Source organism: Neovison vison, chromosome 6, assembly GCF_020171115.1.
Source record: "Neovison vison isolate M4711 chromosome 6, ASM_NN_V1, whole genome shotgun sequence".
Taxonomy (NCBI): domain Eukaryota; kingdom Metazoa; phylum Chordata; class Mammalia; order Carnivora; family Mustelidae; genus Neogale; species Neogale vison.
The window spans coordinates 182,800,811-182,821,430 of record NC_058096.1 but is presented as its reverse complement, the minus strand read 5'-3'; the positions used below and the strand labels follow the sequence as shown (position 1 = coordinate 182,821,430).

The 20,620-nt window shown below is 37.3% G+C and overlaps 1 protein-coding gene across 1 annotated transcript in view; it reads right to left on the bottom strand.

The window, feature by feature from the left end:
* CNTN3 (contactin 3) overlaps nt 1-20,620 on the bottom strand; it is a 248,886-nt gene that overhangs the window by 204,625 nt on the left and 23,641 nt on the right. The window contains exons 2-3 of the mRNA XM_044253145.1: nt 18,043-18,169; nt 5,903-6,078 (exon numbers count right to left, since the gene is read on the bottom strand). Coding sequence (XP_044109080.1) covers nt 5,903-6,078; nt 18,043-18,169 — 303 coding nt within the window. The remainder of the gene's footprint in view (nt 1-5,902; nt 6,079-18,042; nt 18,170-20,620) is intronic.

Genomic DNA, 20,620 nt, shown 5'->3' with positions numbered 1-20,620 from the left:
CAACTTTATCCTACTTTGTCTGTAAAGTACTGGCTAGGAAGTAGGAAAAGACTAGAAGAGGCATGGTATAATTTTAGAAGTATTTCCAAATAAGCCATACTCTACTATGAAGGATAGACTAAGGGGGGGGTATTCTTTAAGTTAATTATACTTCTTCAGATATTATAAAGTATCAAGAATCTATAATAGAAAAATACTACTGTATAAAAGGAATAATATATTTGGTGAAAGACTCCTAAAATAGGGAATCAGACTGGGAATTGTATATTCTCCTACAGATCTGAGAAGATAATCTGACCTCTTCATGCAGAGAAGCAAGCAGGGCCAGGGTAATCCCCTGACATCACCTGTTGATAAAGGTGAGCTTTGGATAAAATTTGCCTTAGAGTGCACTGAAAATATTAAGCATAAAAATGAAAAAAAAACAAATGATAGTAGAAAAAAAGACTGCCTGTGGGTCCAATATAGCATTTCAGAAAACTGACTATACCTTCAAAAGAAAACAAACAAACAGATGTGGCCTCTATGAATCAGGAACAGAAATTCATTGGAAGGAACAACATGAGATAAAGAGTATTTCAAGAAATAAGACAAAAAAGCCAAGATACAGGGTATCAGTGTTTTTTTTTTAAATATACATAAATCATACATAAAACTAAAAGTTATAAAAGATGAAATATTTCCAGAACCATGTACAAAATAATATTCAAGTATGATAAACTAATTTTTCACATTCTATGCAAAGTAAATTAAAAGAGAGCTAAACCTAGCTGTATGCTGGAAAAATGCATGTTTTTAACTAAAGGGATAAAGAAAAAAATGATCTCAGATGCAACCAACATGTGAGACAGAAAACAAACAAAAAGAGTTGGTGGTGAGCTCCTAAGAAATAGAAGTGATTCTGACCCCACACTTGTGCTCAGCAACACTAATTCCAGAAGGCAACAGAACACCACATTGGAATTCTTCGGCAGTTTGGGATGCAACCTTTGTACCAACCAAAAGGTGTCTTCATACTTAAGTCAATATAATGACATTCCTTAAAATGCAAGAGGATGAAACATAGTTATATTTTTATTTTTATTTATTTTTTAAAGATTTTTATTTATTTATTTGACAGAGATCACAAGTAGGTAGAGGGGCAGGCAAAGAGAGAGGAAGGGAAGCAGGCTCCCCACTGAGCAGAGAGCCCGATGCGGGGCTCTATTCTAGGACCCTGGGATCATGACCTGAGCCGAAGGCATAGGCTTTAACCCACTGAGCCACCCAGACACTCCCATAGTTATATATATATTTTTTTAAAAAAAATTTTATTTATTTATTTGACAGAGAGAGATCACAAGTAGGCAGAGAGGCAGGCAGAGTGAGAGGGAAGAAGCAGGCTCGCCGCTGAGCAGAGAGCCCCATGTGGGGCTCGATCCCAGGACCCCGGGATCATGACCTGAGCTGAAGGCAGAGGCTTTAATCCACTGAGCCACCCAGGCGCCCCATATTTTTCAATGTAACTTATTAACTGTTAAATAATTAAAAATTGAGAAATTAAAAAAGATTAGAATGCAAGAATGGGAAGAGGTCTTGTGGCTAGCTATCGCCCTCGACCCGCAAGGACAAGAAGCCCCAGTTCAGATGTATCTTCTATTTCCACAAGTCTACACACTTATATACGTTTACATGACCAATCAGCGAGCAGGGTACAGGAGGGAGCGAATCAGGCTGCGCACCTAAATGAACAACTTCGCTAGCAACCAATGCTGTTTACTTCCTCTTTGGGTGTTCCGCTTAGTCTCAGGAGGCAATCCTAACCTGGCAACTAGCCAGACGCCATCTTTTAATGGTGGAGGCTGCCCTGGCCAGGGGCCTGCCTCTGGCATCTCCCCCTTTTTTCTTTTATGGCAGGGATCATGCCTGTCTTAGGTTGTCAGTGGCGGGGAATATCCTTACCCGTCATCAGACGGCAGATATCAATGATCTGCGTCCTGTCTTAGGTTGGTATATTTCCCCCACCAATCTTACCCGTCGTTGACTACCGACCCAGCATACTTAGCCACACTTGGGGGGTTGTTCCAGCCTCAATGGCTAACAAAGCCTGCACCATGGCTTGCTGTTGCCTAGGTTGCTGTCGCCTCCAAATTTGCAGTTTCCTTATTAGTAGAATCAAGCCCACTACCAGGATTGTCATCAGACCAATTACGCTAGCCCATTGTTTCGTAAAGGTTAACACATCTTGCAATGTTTTGATTATCTCTGGGAGGGTTGCAAGCTCAACTCTGGTGTTATTTATCCTTGTTATGCCTAGTAGCAGGTGCTGAGTATAGTTTTGGAATTCTACGGACTAATTCCCCCGCAAGTATTGGGAGAGCTGTCAGGAGACATTCTGTAAGTCACTCATATTAGTATAGGCTATGGGAGTTACACAAATTGCCAGGAAGGGTGCTATACATCCCAGTCCCAATAGGGCCCCCAATATGTCCACTTGTTCTTGAACCAAATCCACTCTCTGGTTGACTATCAGGATTCCTGCTTGCAGATGTGCATTGATCTGAGTCTGTGTGTGAAGGGCAGCCGCCGTTCCTACTGCAAGGGTGTTCACAGCTTCCCTAGTGGGTATAGTTGCAGCAAGTGAGACTGCTGCTGCCGTGGCAGCTGCTGTAGATATAGCCAATGCTGTCACAACGGCGGCTGTGATACCAAAATCTCTCTTCTTTTTGGATAGCACCACCGGTAACTTGTCCTCTGGAATGGAAACTGGGATAGGAACATGGGTAGGGATACGCATAATCACAGCCAGCTTGAAGGCCGTGACATTCCAGCACTGGGAAAGATAGCAATTCTTAGTGCAATTGAACGTATCATTCAGCTCGCTAGCATTTGTTACGAGGAAAAGGAACGGTGGCGAGACCCATATGGGAGTGGGCTGATAAGTAATATTATTGGGACAAGACACATTAACTGTTGTCTCAAAGGTAATAGAGTCATTTTGTTTATAAGAACAGTTGAGGAATTTGCCACCATTTACTGCTGAGATATCAGTACATGCTCCTAGCAAGTTACAGACCTGCCATGCATCAAAGGGAGAGGAGGGATTGCCTTGCTTTAGATTTTGAAAGGAATAATTGTACCTTGTAAAGGTATTATTTTTATAAGTAGGAAAGCGTGGAGTGAATGTAAAGCTATGCATTTCATTGAGGTAAACTGAGCGCAAGGTACTCTGACATCCAGACCACTCCGGTGGCCATACCCTGTTATTGGTGCACCTGGGCAACTTAAAAGGTTGATATGGCCCCGAGGCATTAATAGGTTTCACAGGGGCCAAACCCTGGATCACAGGTGGTCCCATTGAGGTATGTTTAGCAAGCCTTCATCTAGGAACCATGGAGCCACCTTTTCCACTGTATTCAAAAAGGCCCGAGCAGTTTTTGCTTTTAGTGGAGTTCCATTGGATTTCAGCAGATCTTTTAAAGACCCTTCCAACCGCACTTTAGATACTTCAGATCCCATTATGAACACACAGACAACAGACGCGGACGTTAAAGACACTAACTAGCACATTAACTTTTTACACGCATATACTTCAGTCGACCTTTACTCCCCGCTTTACTGCGGAATTCCCACTTTTGAACATGGCTAATGTCCCCGCTTACCTGCGGACCTTTACTCCCCGCTTTACCGCGGAATTCCCACTTTTGAACGTGGCTAATGTCCCCGCTTACCTGCGGACCTTTACTCCCCGCTTTACCGCGGAATTCCCACTTTTGAACATGACCTTTACTCCCCGCTTTACCGCGGAATTCCCACTTTTGAACATGGCTAATGTCCCCGCTTACCCCCCCTTTCCTGCGGATTACCTTGCAAGATTCCTTTATTTAGTTCCCGGGTTTCGGCACCATTTATCGCCCTCGACCCGCAAGGACCACAAGAAGCCCCAGTTCAGATGTACCTTCTCTCTCTTTATTTCCGCAAGTCTACACACTTATATACGTTTACATGACCAATCAGCGAGCAGGGTACAGGAGGGAGCAAATCAGGCTGCACACCCAAACGAACAACTTCGCTAGCAACCAATGCTGTTTACTTCCTCTTTGGGCATTCCGCTTAGTCTCACGAGGCAATCCTAACCTGGCAACTAGCCAGGCGCCATCTTTTAATGGCGGAGGCCGCCCTGGCCAGGGGCCTGCCTCCAACAGCTAGCATTGCAACTAGGTAAAACATTGCTATCTCATTGATAATAGCAAAATTCTGGTTAAAAATAATATGCACATATAAAATTATTCATGAGAAAAACAGTATATATACACTTATTATATACATACATACATGTATATATACATAATACCTAATACATATGTATGCCTGTGTGTGTGTGTGTGTGTATGTATCAAAATGGCCTATGGGGGCGCCTGTGTGGCTCAGTTGGTTGAGCAACTGCATTCAGCTCAGGTCATGATCCCCGACTTCCAGGATTGAGTCCCACATCCGGCTCCCAGCTCCTTGGGGAGTCTGCTTCTCCCTCTGACCTTCTCCTTTCTCATGCTCTCTCTCACTCATTCTCCCTCAAATAAATAAATAAAATCTTAAAAAAAAAAAAAGCCCTATGTATGAAAATGGCATAATAAGAATCTAAATCAAAGACCATAGAAATTATTAAGACAGCAAAGTATATAGTAAGGGAAAAAAAGGAACTGAACTTGTTTAAAATGGAGGGACTCTGAAAAAATAATTTAGATTTAAAATTATGGCTACTAAGACGTATATACAGAACACCTTGGTAAACTTACAGGCCAGCTGAAATTTGCATAATATAAATCTAACATCTGGCCCTCAAAATACCTGGGAAAGATACAGTTTCAAATCAGAGAACCAGAAACACTGTTCACAGAGGAAGACAAAGTGAAAACAATGGGAAGAGCAAATAAATAAGAAAAACAGAGCATGCAGAATAGAACATCAAAAATAAAGCCAACCACAAAAAAAAAAAAGAAAAAAAAGAAAAGCCAACCATTGTCATTACAACACAAAGTTACAGAATAAGCCATGCATTAAATGACACATCATCAATTTATTAATGGCTTGTGGCTATGGAGGGAGACTACTACCCCATTATAAGAACACATGCATTCCAATTTCAGAGTTACTGAGGTATAAAGAACTAACAGAAACCTCATAACCAAGATAATCCTGATAATGCATTATTTAAAAAATACATAGTTAAAACAAAGGAAGAGAGTCTGGTAAGAAGAAACAAAAAGTAGAAAGTAGTCAAAAAATATTTCAGGAAGATAAAAAGTTAAATGAGGTCTCTGGTCCCTATTCTAAATTCCCTGGACAAAGAAGGTGATTTTCTCAGGTTGGGCCATGAGTTCACCCAGGTCCAATTAACTGGTACAAAGGTGGCTTCCAGAGCCAGGTCGGAGTGAGGCTTACCCCTAAGGTCACTGTGAGCTGGGCCAAACTGCATGGGAGGTCAACAAGATATCCCATTCTTTTCTTTTTCATTGTCTTTGTGCCTTAAATATCTTCATATTTGTCAGATATAATTCTCTAATTTCAAAATTCTCAAAGAGCAAGGACCATGTCTGACAATTCTTTCACTGTCTTTTCAGTTCAAATTCAATATGAGATACAGGGTAGCTACTCTGTGAACATATTCTTACCTGGATTCTTTTTCCCGTCCTAAACAGAATCCTTCCAAAAATAGTAAAATGGAAAATATACCCACACACATTTTAAGCTCTGATTCATACAGTAAGTACATAGGGATCCAAAAGATCATATTGAACTGTTCCTCAAATGATTTATTGAATTAATAAAATACACATACTGTTTCTAAAATCCAAAATGACCACACAAAGTCAGTTAACTTTTTAAAATGTTAAGTTGCTGGACATGGTGAACATAAACTTACAGGCAAACTGGAGTTTAGCTTCTCTGCTGACAATCGTTCCAAGCGAATTTGTGGCAAAACACTGGTAACTTCCTGTATCCCAATTTCTGTTGGGGTTAATAACCACAAGATTTCCTCCGTTCAACTTATAACGGTATTCCATACTCAGATTAATATCACTTCCATTCAGCTGCCATCTGTAAAACAAATGTCAAGGTTTTTCCCCTTTTAGTATGTTTAAATTTAAAAAAAAAGAAAAACTCTACATTATAAAGTCGACTTTAAACATCACCTCCCTTACAAATAAAAGGCAATAAATATATTATTCCATTGTGACATGTCTGAAGCTCAAACATGGCCACGTATCAGAAACAAAAGATTCAAACATGGTGAAAGCACAACAGAATAACAGCTAAAATTTAAGGATTTTTCATGATTTTCTGAAGGGGGAGAATAATTTGTTCACTAGGGGAAAAATGAGTCTAGGTCTGTTTAGGCAGAGATGAAGTAGAAAGTGGAGGTAATTACCTCATGTACTTCAGACCAATCTCATGCTGCCGATGAAGGGGGGAAAGAGCACACTTCTTTGATTTATTCAGACTGACTGAGCACATTTAATAAATTAATTGGATAAGTGCTCAACTATCCATTTCAATTTGTCTGGGTAAATACCCATCCCTGAGGCACTCTCCACTCTTCTCAGCCATCACAATGCTATTTACTAAATGGTACACCACCATAAAAAACCCTAAATGCCACCTAGGGGGTCTCACATAGTAAAGGCATTAACCCCAGAGCCATATTTATCAATGGGAAGCATGAAGAAAAAAGGAAAAAGAAAAGATTCTTGTTTTTGAACAAGAATTTTTAAACAGAAAAACTAGGGTTCTTCTAAAAAAAGATTTATTTATCTGAGAGAGAAGGAGAGAGAAAGAGTAGGGGGGGGAGGCAGAGCAAGAGGGAGAGAGAGAATCTCAAGCGGACTACCTGCTGAGTGTGGAACCTGACATGGGGCTCTATCTCATGACACTTAGATCATGACTGGAACCAAAGCTATCTCCAGATTGAGTCACCAAGGTATCTCCAGAAAAAACAGTTTTGTTTTGTTTTGTTTTAAAGATTTTATTTATCAGAGAGAGAGAGGGAGAGAGCAAGCACAGGCAGACAGAATGGCAGGCAGAGGCAGAGGCAAAGGGAGAAGCAAGCTCCCCGCCGAGCAAGGAGCCCGATGTGGGACTCGATCCCAGGACACTGGGATCATGACCTGAGCTAAAGGCAGCTGCTTAACCAACTTAACCAACGAAAAAACAGTTTTTAAACAGTGAGCATACTTGACACATCAAAGTAGACTTCACCTTTAAAAACTCAGAAATAGGGATGCCTGGGTGGCTCAGTTGTTAAGCATCTGCCTTCAGCTTGGGTCATGGTCCTGGTATCAAATCCCTGCATCAGGCTCCCTGCTTGGCGGAAAGCCTACTTCTCCCTCTCCCAAGTCCCCTGCTTGTATTCCCTCTCTCACTGACTGTGTCTCTTTCTGTCAAATAAATAAATAAATTCTTTTAAAAATAATTAAAATAATTAAAAAAAACCCTCAGAAATATCCCACAGTCTTAACACACCACTATATAAATTAGAGCCATTTACCTCCTAGAAGACATAATGTTTATAGTAAAAAGAAACCACTATCAGTTCTATAAATTATTGTGTATTAAAACAACAATCACTGGGGTGCCTGGGTGGCTGACCCCCGGGTCCTGGGATTGAGCCTCACATCGGGCTCTCTGCTCAGCAGGGAGTTTGCTTCCCCCTCTCTCTATCTGCCTGCCTCTCTGCCTACCTGTGATCTCTCTCTCTCTGTTAAATAAATAAATAAAACCTTTTAAAAAATCAAAACAAAACAAAAACAACAATCATGTCAGTTGCTCTTTGTAACTTTGAGAAGTTGGGTAATCTAATACTCATTTTATAGATGAAGATTTCAATGAAAAGGTGAGTAATTGTTGTTCCAACATAAATTGTTCCCACATAATTGTTCCCACATAATTGTTCCCACATAAATCATTGTTGGATCAGAAGTAGTTCTTATCTGAATTCTAGTCCAGAGTCCTTTCATCATGTCATGTGTGATCTAAAAATTGTTGTATTAATATATATATTTAGGTATATATATATATATAAATATATATAAATATATATTTAACCTGAACATATTACATGCTCTAAAAGCAAATAAAGATATGAAACATTAACATTAACACAAATGAAATTATGCAAAGGTAAATGAAATATTACCTGTCAAAAGTAATGGATTTAGTATGGAAAATCTCAAGTAATCATGAAACACTTAATAAAATATAATCTAATACCATTTATATGAAGTTGTAAAACGTGCAAAAATTATAAACCTCCACTTCAAGGTATTTTGAAGATCTCATGGAGAAAGTGGGGTATGTTCAGGGGACAAATACTAGGAAATTTAGATATTTTATTTTCTTTCTTGAAGAGTGGTTATATGGATATTCATACTGGACTAGATTATATGTTTATCTCATTTTCTGTATCTGAATAATACATAATAAAATTGTAATGATAGAAACCATAGGAAGTGAACAAATGTGTAAGTTTAGCCCCATGTTGCAATGAATTTTCAGGCAGGTACACATGCAGACAAACAACATGGGGAAGACATAGTCCTACACATGCTGGGCTTGACTTTCAAAGAATCAATAGGACAATAAATCACTAGTCGGGGGGGGTTCAATTTTTAAGCTGTAAATGGCTTGTTAGTTTCTGAGCAACTTCATGCTTGCAGTGGGAAAAACTTCTCTAGAAATGTACATAATTCCACATACTTTTGAAAGGAAGACTCCCATGACGAAGGGTACTTGGTGTTTTTGTTCCCTATAAAATAGAGTTTGTATGGGAAAAAAGGATTTTAGCTTTAGAGTTAGAATGTTTATGGCCTAACTAAGCATGCTTGATGGCTTCATTTGAAAATTGTGCTTTTGTGTTTAGCTGATGAATAAAAAAGGTACAGTGGCTATGTGGAAAATTGTAAAGATAAATAAAAACACAAAGAAGCACTTCTTCTTACCTGTTTAATAGCTGGAAAGATTTAAGAGATCATAAAGTATGTGAGATAGTACTTTATTTCAGTAAGTGTCTTAGATCTAAAAGCTATCATCCCAAAGCTTTGACTAAACAACCAAAATGGAAAAGATTTTTGTATGCTTAAATGTTTCTTACTCCTTTAGCTCAATCTTCATCATACAGACTGAATCCCTAGATTATTTCATTAGGTGAAAAGGTAAAATCTACTCTCTTTTAAATGTTTCTGCTATTAAAAAAGTAAGAGCGCTTTCACTTTAACAAACTCTTCAGAGCTAAGATTTACATGAAATACCCCAAAGAATGCTAATTCTCTCTTAACAAGGTGATATAATTATTTCTCTCCTTCTTAACACTATTCACCATTAACTAGACCTCATCCCCAGGTGATGTAAAATTTCTCAATACCTTATTAAACATTAATTGTTTTTCCTCTTGTTGAAAGTATGTGAATTAGAAAGGGCTGTATTTATTTAAACTCTGAATGTGTAAGGAATCTCTGGGCCTGAAATTCCAAAAATTATCATATCCTGAGAATATAATGTACTTGTGTTCCCAAAGCAAAATATTCATATTTGGGCCTGATTTCTAAATATTTCTGAGATTATCTTCTGTACAAGAAACATTCAGGAAAACTGAAGACAGACATACATACTCCTTTTACAAAGTATGTGTCCAATAAATCTATAAATTACATAAACCTTCTTTGTAGTAAATTGTAGTCAACTGTGCAGAGTTCATGAACACAACATGTGGTAACCAAGTATGACAGGTGAATGTCACAGGCCATGAATTTGGGAAGCTTTTAGAGGTAGATACTATCTTTTAGATTTGCCCAGTCACAATTCTTTGTAATAAATGCAGATGTCCACTTTCATGAATCAAATGTGAAGTTCATGAGAAACTCTAAAGTTCAAGAATGAAATCTTTTTGAAATGACAGAATTGTGTAAAAATCCATGAAAGTAACATTTGCATACCCAAATTGTATTCCAAAAGGCTTAATGCAGTGATCTGGAGCAAAAGAAGACAGCACCATGGCTCTTGAGGCTGCATACACCAGCATTTCAATCCTATAACATTTACATTGTGCTCTAGGAACAGACTAACCTTGTAGCTTTAGTTCAGTGGTAAATGTCACAAGATTAAGCACCTTTGTATAATCATCATGTTGTAACACTCTTGAATGATCTTATGAGTTCACTGCCAGCCTTCAGTGTTCAAATGCTCATTCTACACAAATTAGGATTTGCTTTTAGAATCCACAAGTGAGAAATGGTTTAATATACATATTTCACAAATCTACTGATTTTCAAGCAATGAGCTCTCATCCCTTGGCATATCTTGGTGTGAAGGTTATATGTGAAATTGCTTCTGGGCCAATACATAGGAGTTGGGAGCTGGAATGAGAAGTCTGGGCTTCACACTCTGCTAGCCTTCCTGAGATAACATGAATCTTACCAATCCACCTCTAAAATCTCTCTGTATCCTATACACAGCAAGGTGCTGGTATCTCCTCACGCTGGGGAGGTAGAGTAAGGAGACTGGGCCAAGCCTGTTCAATGGAATGATAGAAGTCTCTGGCCAATCTCCTTCTAAACATTTTTTTAATAGAATTTCTTTAAAACATCATGCATGCCCTTGAGCTAACAGGTTTTGAATTTTGAATATAACAGCATAAGGTAGCCAACACAGAAGCTATTACAACTGGCAGTTACTACTTCCTCATGATGAAAACTATACTTGTTACTTCTGGGAAATACACTAAAACGTCAGTGACTGAGTGTAGAAGAACCATTGACTTCCAATATAAAGAACAATGTGTCTCTGTGTGTGTGTGTGTGCGCGTGCATGCACGCACACAAACATGAATTTATATGATGTAATTTCAACCAGTATGAAAGGCCTAAACTTTCAGAGTTGAAAAATGCTTTTTGAAAGCATGACCTACCGTGAACGATGACTGTTTGAATCGTCATCAGCAGTCATGACTGCTGAATTCCCACCATCAGCCATAACAGGGGATACACAATAGGTGCTTACAGAAGTTTCATGAGTGGAGTCACCTAGCCATAACCATGACATATAGTCATCCCTAACTGTGGTCATCCATATTAACAATAAACATCTCAAAGATGAGGAATGAATGCATATTTATTCTAATTTACCTTATTAGTTATTATTTATTACAATACTAGTTATTACAGGAGATGGTAAATCTTACACAAAACCTCGCTAGCGTGAACAACAATCATGAATATAAGCATAGATCTATCTCATTGGTATAATTTAAGGCACCAAGTCCTAAACAGCGTCTTTCACTAGAACATGACAAGGTTAGAGACTGTTACCCTTTGAAAAATGAAACTAACAAAACTGAGTGACTTCAGGTGATTTTCAAAATAATCCCCAGATATAATTTACCTCACCGTTGATTATACAAAGGCAATGTCCTTCAGGATATCTACCCTATCCCACCAAATCTGGTCAGGAAAATGGAAATACGAACAATATGCTGGTGAAAAAACTGATGTCACATGGTAGACTTCAACATAAAGTGAGAAGAACAAAATAATTTATTGAAATCTTTAGGGAAGTGGAGCTAGGTTTGGGAAATAAGCCCACACTAAACACTTGTTAAATCAACAGGCAATACTTTATTTGGGGTTTGACAGGAAAATTAGGAATTTAATCACAGAAGCAATTTGCGGTTTTAGATGCGGCTTTCAAGTTAATAAGCAAATGCATTTGTGTTCAAATGCAATGTTTGTTAATATGTTTACTGAAGTGATGAGAATAATTGCAGCCCTTGAAAGAATGAATGTTCGAATTTGCATATTCAATACTTTATCCAAAAATAACTAGTTAGGCTTCAGCAATAATTGCCAAAGATAAAAATGAGTTAAATTGCAATGTTGTGTTTTTAAAAATTAAGTCTTTAAAATGTGTTTTATGACATAGATTCCCATTTCTCACTCATTGATAAGTTTTAAGCATATATATTTAAGACAAAAAAAAAAAAACAACCCACTGGGATTAAAAGCAACTCTTCAGTTTACAGAGTTACAGCCTGGTTCCAATTGATCAGTGATTGCCTTAAAATTATTCCTACAAGAATTACAGATAAGGTTTGCTATTCATGTCTTCTTTGCCTTACTCCCTTTGAAGAGCCCGCTCCTTACGTGACCTGGCCTGGCCACTCAGAACAATCCAATCTCGGCCTCAGTGATTAGTTAAGAATACGAATGTGACCCAACTGATTTAACTTGATTTTAACCAATACGTTTTCCTTCCTCCTCACTGCACTTCAAAAACACAAGAAAGAAGAACAATAAATGGTGTGAATTAATTTTGACACTCCCATCTGTGATATCTAAAAGCTAACTTCTCTATTTTTCTTGGGTTATAGACTGCTCACACTATAAGCCTTGTTTTTATTTCTGACAGCATTCGGAACTTTTGATGACACTAACAGGAAGCACGTCCTCTTTTTCCAGCTGCTATGGGAAGGATGTAAGTAGGCCTCGTGTTCTTTTGTCACTTCATGGGCGATCCGTCTTAAAATGGAGCCAAAAAAGGGAATCAGTCCAAACTTAGAATATGCTATCAAATGTACTACGGACCACTTCTTACCCTCTGATCTTTCATGACATTCTTGACTTCTAACATGATCTAATACCAAATTTGCTTTGTTTTTTTCCCATTTTGCATTCCTTTTTTTTTTTTTTTTTTTTATGCTCCACAGTAGCAGGCACTGTTTGCTAGGTATTTGGGAGGTAAGGAGGAAGAACATACAGTCTTCATTTTTAAGGGAGTTCTATCCTACTGAGACAATTGCAGATTCTGGTAAGTTTCACCATACAGGTAGGCACAGATACAATGGGCATCATCACAGCAGGAGACCCAACACAGAAGATACTGAGAAGGCTTCATGAGAGACACGGTAATGTAGACAAAGTTTAAAATGCCTGGTAAGAGATGCTGTCTCCCTCAGATTCCCTCGGGCACTATAGATATTCTTTACTTTTTAATGGTTAGCAATTATTCCAACCATGTGCAGATTTCATTGATTTTAGTGCCTGACTATGGGTATGGGGACGAGAACTCATCAGCTGGAGAAATCAGGATGCTAAAAGTTGTTGAGCATGAACATAAACGCAGAGAATCGGGCCCAGTAACCCAGCAGAAAGGATTGTATCTCTTTAAGGGCCAAGAGAATTAGAGGAACAAAAACCTTTTATTTGCCTTGAAGCAAGCAGCATAAAAGTGAAATAATAGTGACTTTAGATCTTACATGGCAACAATATATATGTAAGAGACAAACTTCATATAATAAAAATTATACTTAAAATATATATCCGATATTATTACACAGAATATAGAGTATATTATACACAGTCCATATGCTGTATTTTATATTGTACATGTAAAAAATATAGCATATACAAATGCAGTACATATATAGAGCCCCATATGTTACTATATGTGGTACCATGTACAGTGGTACATTATGTGTGTGTGTACATATGTGTGTGTGACTCTGTATGTATAGACAATAAATCACCTCAGACTTCACTTCCTTACATTTTACTCTTTCAATAAACATGAGCAGAAATTAGTTTCTTTTATTTTTCTATCTTATACTGAATGCATTTAGTAGACTTTTGGCAAATTCCATTATAGGGAATCATACCTAAAAGGGAGAAACTGGCAGGGGACATGATATTTTGCAATGATATTTAGTCCTTATAACTTGTTTATCGATATTTTTTACCCTGTACCTTATTAACATAGTTTACTTATCTTATAGAGCTGGAAGAAAATAATGTTGGGACTATTTTCTTTTGAGGAGAAAAAAACAGAAAAGCTACAGTTTTGAGGGTTAGTCTAGAGCAGTGCCATCCACAAGAACTTTCTAGAAGCATAAGTGATCATTGGTTCCTTTTCGTACAGTAGCTGTTGGCCACACGTGCCTGCTCAGCCCTTGAAATAAGGCTGTGTAGAGGTCCCTGGGTGGCTCAGTTTGTTAAATGTCTGCCTTTGGCTCAGGTCATGGTCTTTGGGTCCTGGGATCAGAGCCCATGTCAGGGTCCTGGCTCATAAGGGAGTCAGCTTCTCCTTCTGCTCTTCCCTCAACTCGTGCTCCTTCTCTCTCAAATGAATAAATAAAATCTTAAAAAGGAAAAAAAGAAAAAGAAAAAGAAAATAAAAAAGAAAGAAGGCTGCCTTGACTTAAAAATATATTTTTAATCTAACTGATCTAAATCTATAGGGTCAACATCTGGCTACTAGCTACCATATTGGACAACATAGCTTTTCAATCTCAAGCTAGACTAAATGAGGAAAACATAAAGCCCACATAGGACATAGCTCACTTGAAGCCTTTTTTTCTTTGGCCTATATCATGATTAAAAAGAAAGGTGGAGTTAACACTTGAAGGAGAGTTTCCGAAGAAAAAAACACCTGAATTTTAAGATTTTATTTATCTATTTGACACAGAGAGAGAGATCACAAGTAGGCAGAGAGGCAGACAGAGAGAGAAGGGGAAGCAGGCTCCCCGCCAAGCAGAGAGCCTGATACAGGGCTGGATCCCACGACCTTGGGATCATGACCTGAGCCAAAGGCAGAGGCTTTAACCCACTGAGCCATCAAGGTGCCCCCAAAATACCTGAACTTTAAAAGATCTCTTGAAAAGCTTTTGTTACACTGACCTGGGATTCCTGGATGGTAACTAGTGGCCAGTGCTGAGAAGCAGTCATGATGATTCAATAGGCTTCTAAGTGTTGGACAGTTTCCAGTTATTATTCAAAGTGTCTATAGGTTCTTAAGGCACACCCACCTCTTTTAGCTCTGTTACTTGCCTGGTCCCCAGAGGCATTTGCATATGTGGTTCCTTTAAAGGCTGACTGACACCAGTACAAGCGACCATGGATGTTCCTATTTGGGGGTCTTTCATCTGAGCAAATGGTAGGCATTTATAACCTCATAAAAAGCCAGAGAAAGCCCCTCCCATTTAAAAATGTTATTAATACTCCCTCAGGGTAATCTCTTTCAGCGTCATCGGCAATTACAATGAGAATGAATACTAATTAACCTTTAAATATAGACTTTGGGGCTTAGGTGGGGGAGATGCAAAGGCAAGAATAAAATTCTCAATTAAACCCTAACACAAGTAATTTCTCTGGAGAATTTCTGAACTTTTGGATTTCTAACATGGCCAATTAAGAGTTCTTTTTACCCAGTGGGATAGCCAAGAAAAGATCTCTCATCAGACAAATCTGTCTCAGTCTACAAGACAAGACAGGCTGTGGGCTTACGAAGGATAGTCTTTTCTAAGACTATTAAACTTTATTCTGAATCAAAGGAAACATGTTTGGATTGTCTTTAACTTATCATTTCACATGAACCACTGATTTTCTTCCATGGTATCTATTTATCTATCTAACTGCTTATATTTAAAAATACTTATAAAAAACATCACGTTTCTCTGATTTCCTGTAAAAAAAAGAAAATCCCCCATTTTTATGTCTTCAGTGTTATTCCACACTTAAACCATTTATCTGTAGTTTTTAAAGGATAATAAAAAAATAAGAATAAACAAGCATATTTTCTTCTGAAATACTTAAAGAATATTATAGAATGTAACAAGACTGACTATGAACATCAAAAGCTAGGAGAAAAAAACAGGCTATAATGGAAGGTATTGTCCAAATAGATAAGGTCATAATTACAACCTCCATTGTTCTATACTCTCATTTGCTCTATCAGTATAACCTCTTATACAGATAACATGAATAATAGAGTTATTATAGGAAAGCCTAATATTTTCACAATGTAAAACCACAATGTGGTTTTTCAAGGTCTTGACTTCCAGTGACTAAAAACCCTTAGTTGAAGTGGAATTTTATATTGGTTACAAGTCTTAACTTTAAAAAATCTTTAGAGCTATAATGAAAGTGTCTGCTCTATTTGGCTACAAACCAAAGTACTTTATTTTTTTTTTTTCAAACCAAAGTACTTTAAAACAATACTTAGCATGTTAAATTTCTGCAATTATGAGGCATAAAAGTCATATATCTCCTAGTCTCAGAATCAGATTTTGTTTAAACTGCAACATACAACATCTCAGGGCACATTATAAAACATACGAAGCTCTATGTAAATGGCAGGACCTCTTCATCCACATTTTATACATGTTGTCAGTATGCTTAAAAACATACTCTCTGGCATTACAATAAATACACAATATATAAAGGAGTGATTGCAACAAAAGACTATTTCTGTATTTCTGAGCTCGAGATTTCTCGCTATTTGGTAAAATTTTACAAACATAATTAAACTCTTCCTTTAGAAATACACTCCTGCCTGACAAAATCTTCTATCTAATGACGACGTTTCAGCTGAACACATTTATCATCAAATTATTCATAAGATAAATGCTAGGAATACAACTTTACTGACAACAGAGAAACAGCCCACAGATGAGTCATTCATATGGACTCTATCATATTACAGTCATATCTAAAAGGAGAATCTTCTGTTTCAGGGAGAAACAAATGGATAAATTTGGAAAATGGTAGAATGCCCTAGGAAAATGCTGGGGGGAAATGTTTCCAGGATAACATCTTATTAAAGTTGATCTGTTCATCTTTCCCCCAAAGAGGAAAGTATTTTCAGATGTTTCTTCTGATTAATTGAACTATCTCATTAATACAGATTCTTGTTGTTGTTTTTTTTTAAATCCCCTGCTATACTTTCCTTATTTCTATAGGGTGAGGAGAAGGCAGAGAGAAAACTTTTTAATCACCTCTGCCATTTCTGACCAGTAACCTGGAATCATTGTTTATTTTGGTGCAAGTATCCAGCAGGTGCTCAATAAGCACATCTTGAATATTGTTTAAAGAGACTGACCTTGGTTACTTCCAGATGCAAAAATATAAAGGTCTACCTTCTAACCCAAGGCTGACCCAATTTAACAAGGAACGTCGACTTCTATTACTTACGTGGATTAAGAAAACAAAAGAAGTTCAATAAGATCTATATGACTACTCTAAACACTTAGAATTTTATTAATACAGGCTGAAGTATGCTTGTTCTGCAGTTTATAGAAAAGGTTTTGCCAAGAAACTAATACTGTAAACAGAGTTTTCAAGACAAACGCTCACAGGATTCAAAAGAGCATATTATTTTCAAGGTGCCTCAAGCACTTTTTCGTAGCCACTTATATGAAAGCAGCATATGCTCTTTATAAATAATTCATTTCTTCATTAAATTGGGTCACCTAAGCACACCTAACAGTAAAAATTGTTAATCTTGTGTTCTTTAAAAAAGTAAATACCATCCCATCCAAATAAGCTACCATCGTCCCCCAAACGTTAATACTTTTATCTTAAGGTGATGGGAATTCAGACTTTTTTTTTTTCTTCTTTCTTCCTTACACCTTTCTGTGATGTTTGAAGGTTTCCAGTGAACAAATATTCATATAATCTGAAAAACACATACTTTTACATAAAAAAACCCTACTAAATCAAATATAATTTCTCTCCAGGAATACTTAAAATTCTTTAGTAAGAATGTTATTTTATTCTTCTATACTTAATGAATCTTCAAACACATAGTCAGTAAAATGGTAGAGGAAGAAGTCTAAACTCTAAAAAGTATTTTTTTTTTCAACTATGATTTCTAAAAACCTTTGGAACATCTGGTTTTATCCCCACAATGGATATATATGATTCCAATGACTACATATAAACACATGTTTATACGTTAAATTGCACTATAAATGAGTAAATAGAACATTGTTTATTTAAGAGATTCTACCGTGTCTCCTTTAAATCAAGAACTCTTATAAAGTGAATAATCAATCAAATATAGACAGTAGGGATCCAAATGTTTACGTATGACATCTGCTGAACATGACATACAACTACAGTTTCATGTATTCTTTCTTAGTGATGCCATGAATATACTGAAACCAAAAAAAAAAAAAAAAAAAAAAGTTACAATTGCCACATTGTTGTTTCATAATTTGGATTTGCAAACTTGTCACTGTACCTGTAATGAGGTGAGGGATTGCCTCTTGCTTCACAATTTAAAGTTATTTTTTTATCCTCTGAACCCACAGGGAAAATGCTGTTGCTGGGCTCTCTGATAAACACTGGACCTTGCAAGAGCAGCTCACCTGTATGGGTGGGAGACATCCAAAATAAACAGTCATAGTAAGTAAAAGGTACCGTAAAATCTGTATTCTAGAATCAAAGAAGAAAAAGAAGTAAAAAGTATCTGCTCTGTCAAAAAAAAAAGAAAAGAAAAAGCAGATATTGCCTCCCTTGTCCACAGAACACACTCTGCAGGCAGGGGTTTGCTAATGAGCATCAGTGAAACCGCTCACAGCCTAGTAACATGTATGCAACAATGAAAACTAGTATTGAAAAACATTGCCACATTAATAAAATTCCTTTAAAGTATAAATAAGGCGATACTAATTACTTTTTATAATATAAACTCTACCTAAATTTTCACTGGTGAATATTCTATTACAGAAGGTCTTTCTGTCCTAAGCGTCTTCACCAAGACTAGCTGTATACCTCAGCAGGATCTTTTTCATAAAATCTGCCATGCATGCGAATCTGAAGGTTGACAATATTCTTTTTCTGTTTTGACCTCAAAACACTCAGCACTTGGTGGTATTTCCACTTTATTACTAACCAAGTGAAGAGAAGGAAATAACCCTAAGGAAGTATCTTTGAAAGTATCTTTTAAAGAAAAAACTCAAATATTTTCTGAGAATTTCCACATATACACAAAAATAAAAATCTGTCTTTGTGCTATGAATTTAAAAAGGAATGAGGTAATGCAATCAACAAATGCTTATGCCACTTTAGTTGTATAATCATTGCCAGAGCATTTCTGAAAACAAACAAACTCACAGGGGAAAAAAAAAAAAAAGAAAAAAGAAAAGAAAATTCTTTACTCTCCTATCTTGGGAGCATTCAGTAAAATAGGAGGAACTCCTACTGAAGCAAAGAATGAATAAACAGACTAAGAAACAAAGAGAGCTCACAAGTAGTCAGACAAAGAAAAGAAGTTAGAAAAGCAATGAAAAAAGTCCAGAAACTATGAACTTATATTTTGACAACTACAAGTAGTAATAACATTCCCAAGAAATGTTTACCATAATAACAAGAATAATAAAATAACATGATACTGAAACTAATCACTGACATGATGAAAACAGCAGTAGCTGGTGCCAGTGCACGAAACCTATGTGGCCATATCTGTTCTTTAATCTTCAGAGAGATCATTATTCCTAATGAACAGAAGAGAAGCATGGGGTCTAAAAGCAGCTAGGTGACAGGGACAAGTTCACACAGCATTGCAGAAGGTACACACCCTAGAACATCTGAGTCTAGAACCCAGGCAGTGAACCCTCTTGTTATGGTCCCAAAAGCCTTGCCCTTCATCTGGTCTTTGCCCTCACCTTCTGGCAGGTAACCTATGCCATTTGTGATGGGAATGCCTTCGTTTGGGGTGGGGTCTGGCCACCTTGGATCTGAGGGTGGGACCAGCCATACCTCACAGTGTGGGATGGGGCCTGGCCATACCAGAAAGACCAATTTGTGATTGATGGTGGGAGATTTTTGTCATGAGGTGTGAGATGACTTGGGCAACTGAGCTCAACTACATGAGCCATCACGAGTCACTAATTATGTAATGAAGTCCCAGTAAAAACCCTGGACACTGAGGCTTGGTGAGTTTCCCTGGTTGGCCAGAGTCTTTCCTTACTAAGGCACATCAATGACAGGAGGTTTATTCATCCTGAGGACAACAAAAGCTTAGCTTTGGGGAACTGTCCAGATGCTATTCTATAGGTTTCTTTCTTTGGCTGATTTTAGCATGTATCCTTTCCCTATAATAAGCCATAATCATGATTATATTAGCTTTCAGTGACTCCTGTCTGACCCTCTAGCAAATTATCAAAGCCAGAACTTGCAGTTGGTATTAGAAATACCTTAGGGTATCTTAGACGACCTAGGGTAGTATAGGGACTGTGCACTCAAACCTCAAAGTCTAGCTGAATATGAATGCCCTTTTCACTGCAACATCACCACGAAGTTAATCCTTACTAATACCAGCCATACCTTAAGAAATCAGGCTGCTATCCTCTCTAGCCCCCAGTTTTTATTTACCTCTGAAGGGGAAACACCACTAGGAAAAAGTTCTCACCTTTTTTCATAAAAAGGGAGAACTTTCAGAAGAAATAGATTTTGAAATAGCTATTAATACCCATAATCAAAAAAAATACAAGGTTGTCATTTTTCTGATTCTCCCACCCCTAAGTAAGTTTAATGCATTAAAAAATAACAAATAAATGCAAAAATGACAATTGACTTCATTAATTAAATTTACTGTCTTAGAAAGTTGAAAATAATTCTAATGCCTATTTGTAAATATTTATAAATATGGTGGATTTTCCATAGCATTTTTTTTCTGGTGTAATAGCTTTTGATTTACTTAGAGTGGTTAATCTATTTTGTTCACTTATGAGATGGTATAGCATCCTTGTTCCAACAAACTTATATACGGGGAACTTAAAAACAATATTAGAGTAATATCATGGCATAGATTTGAA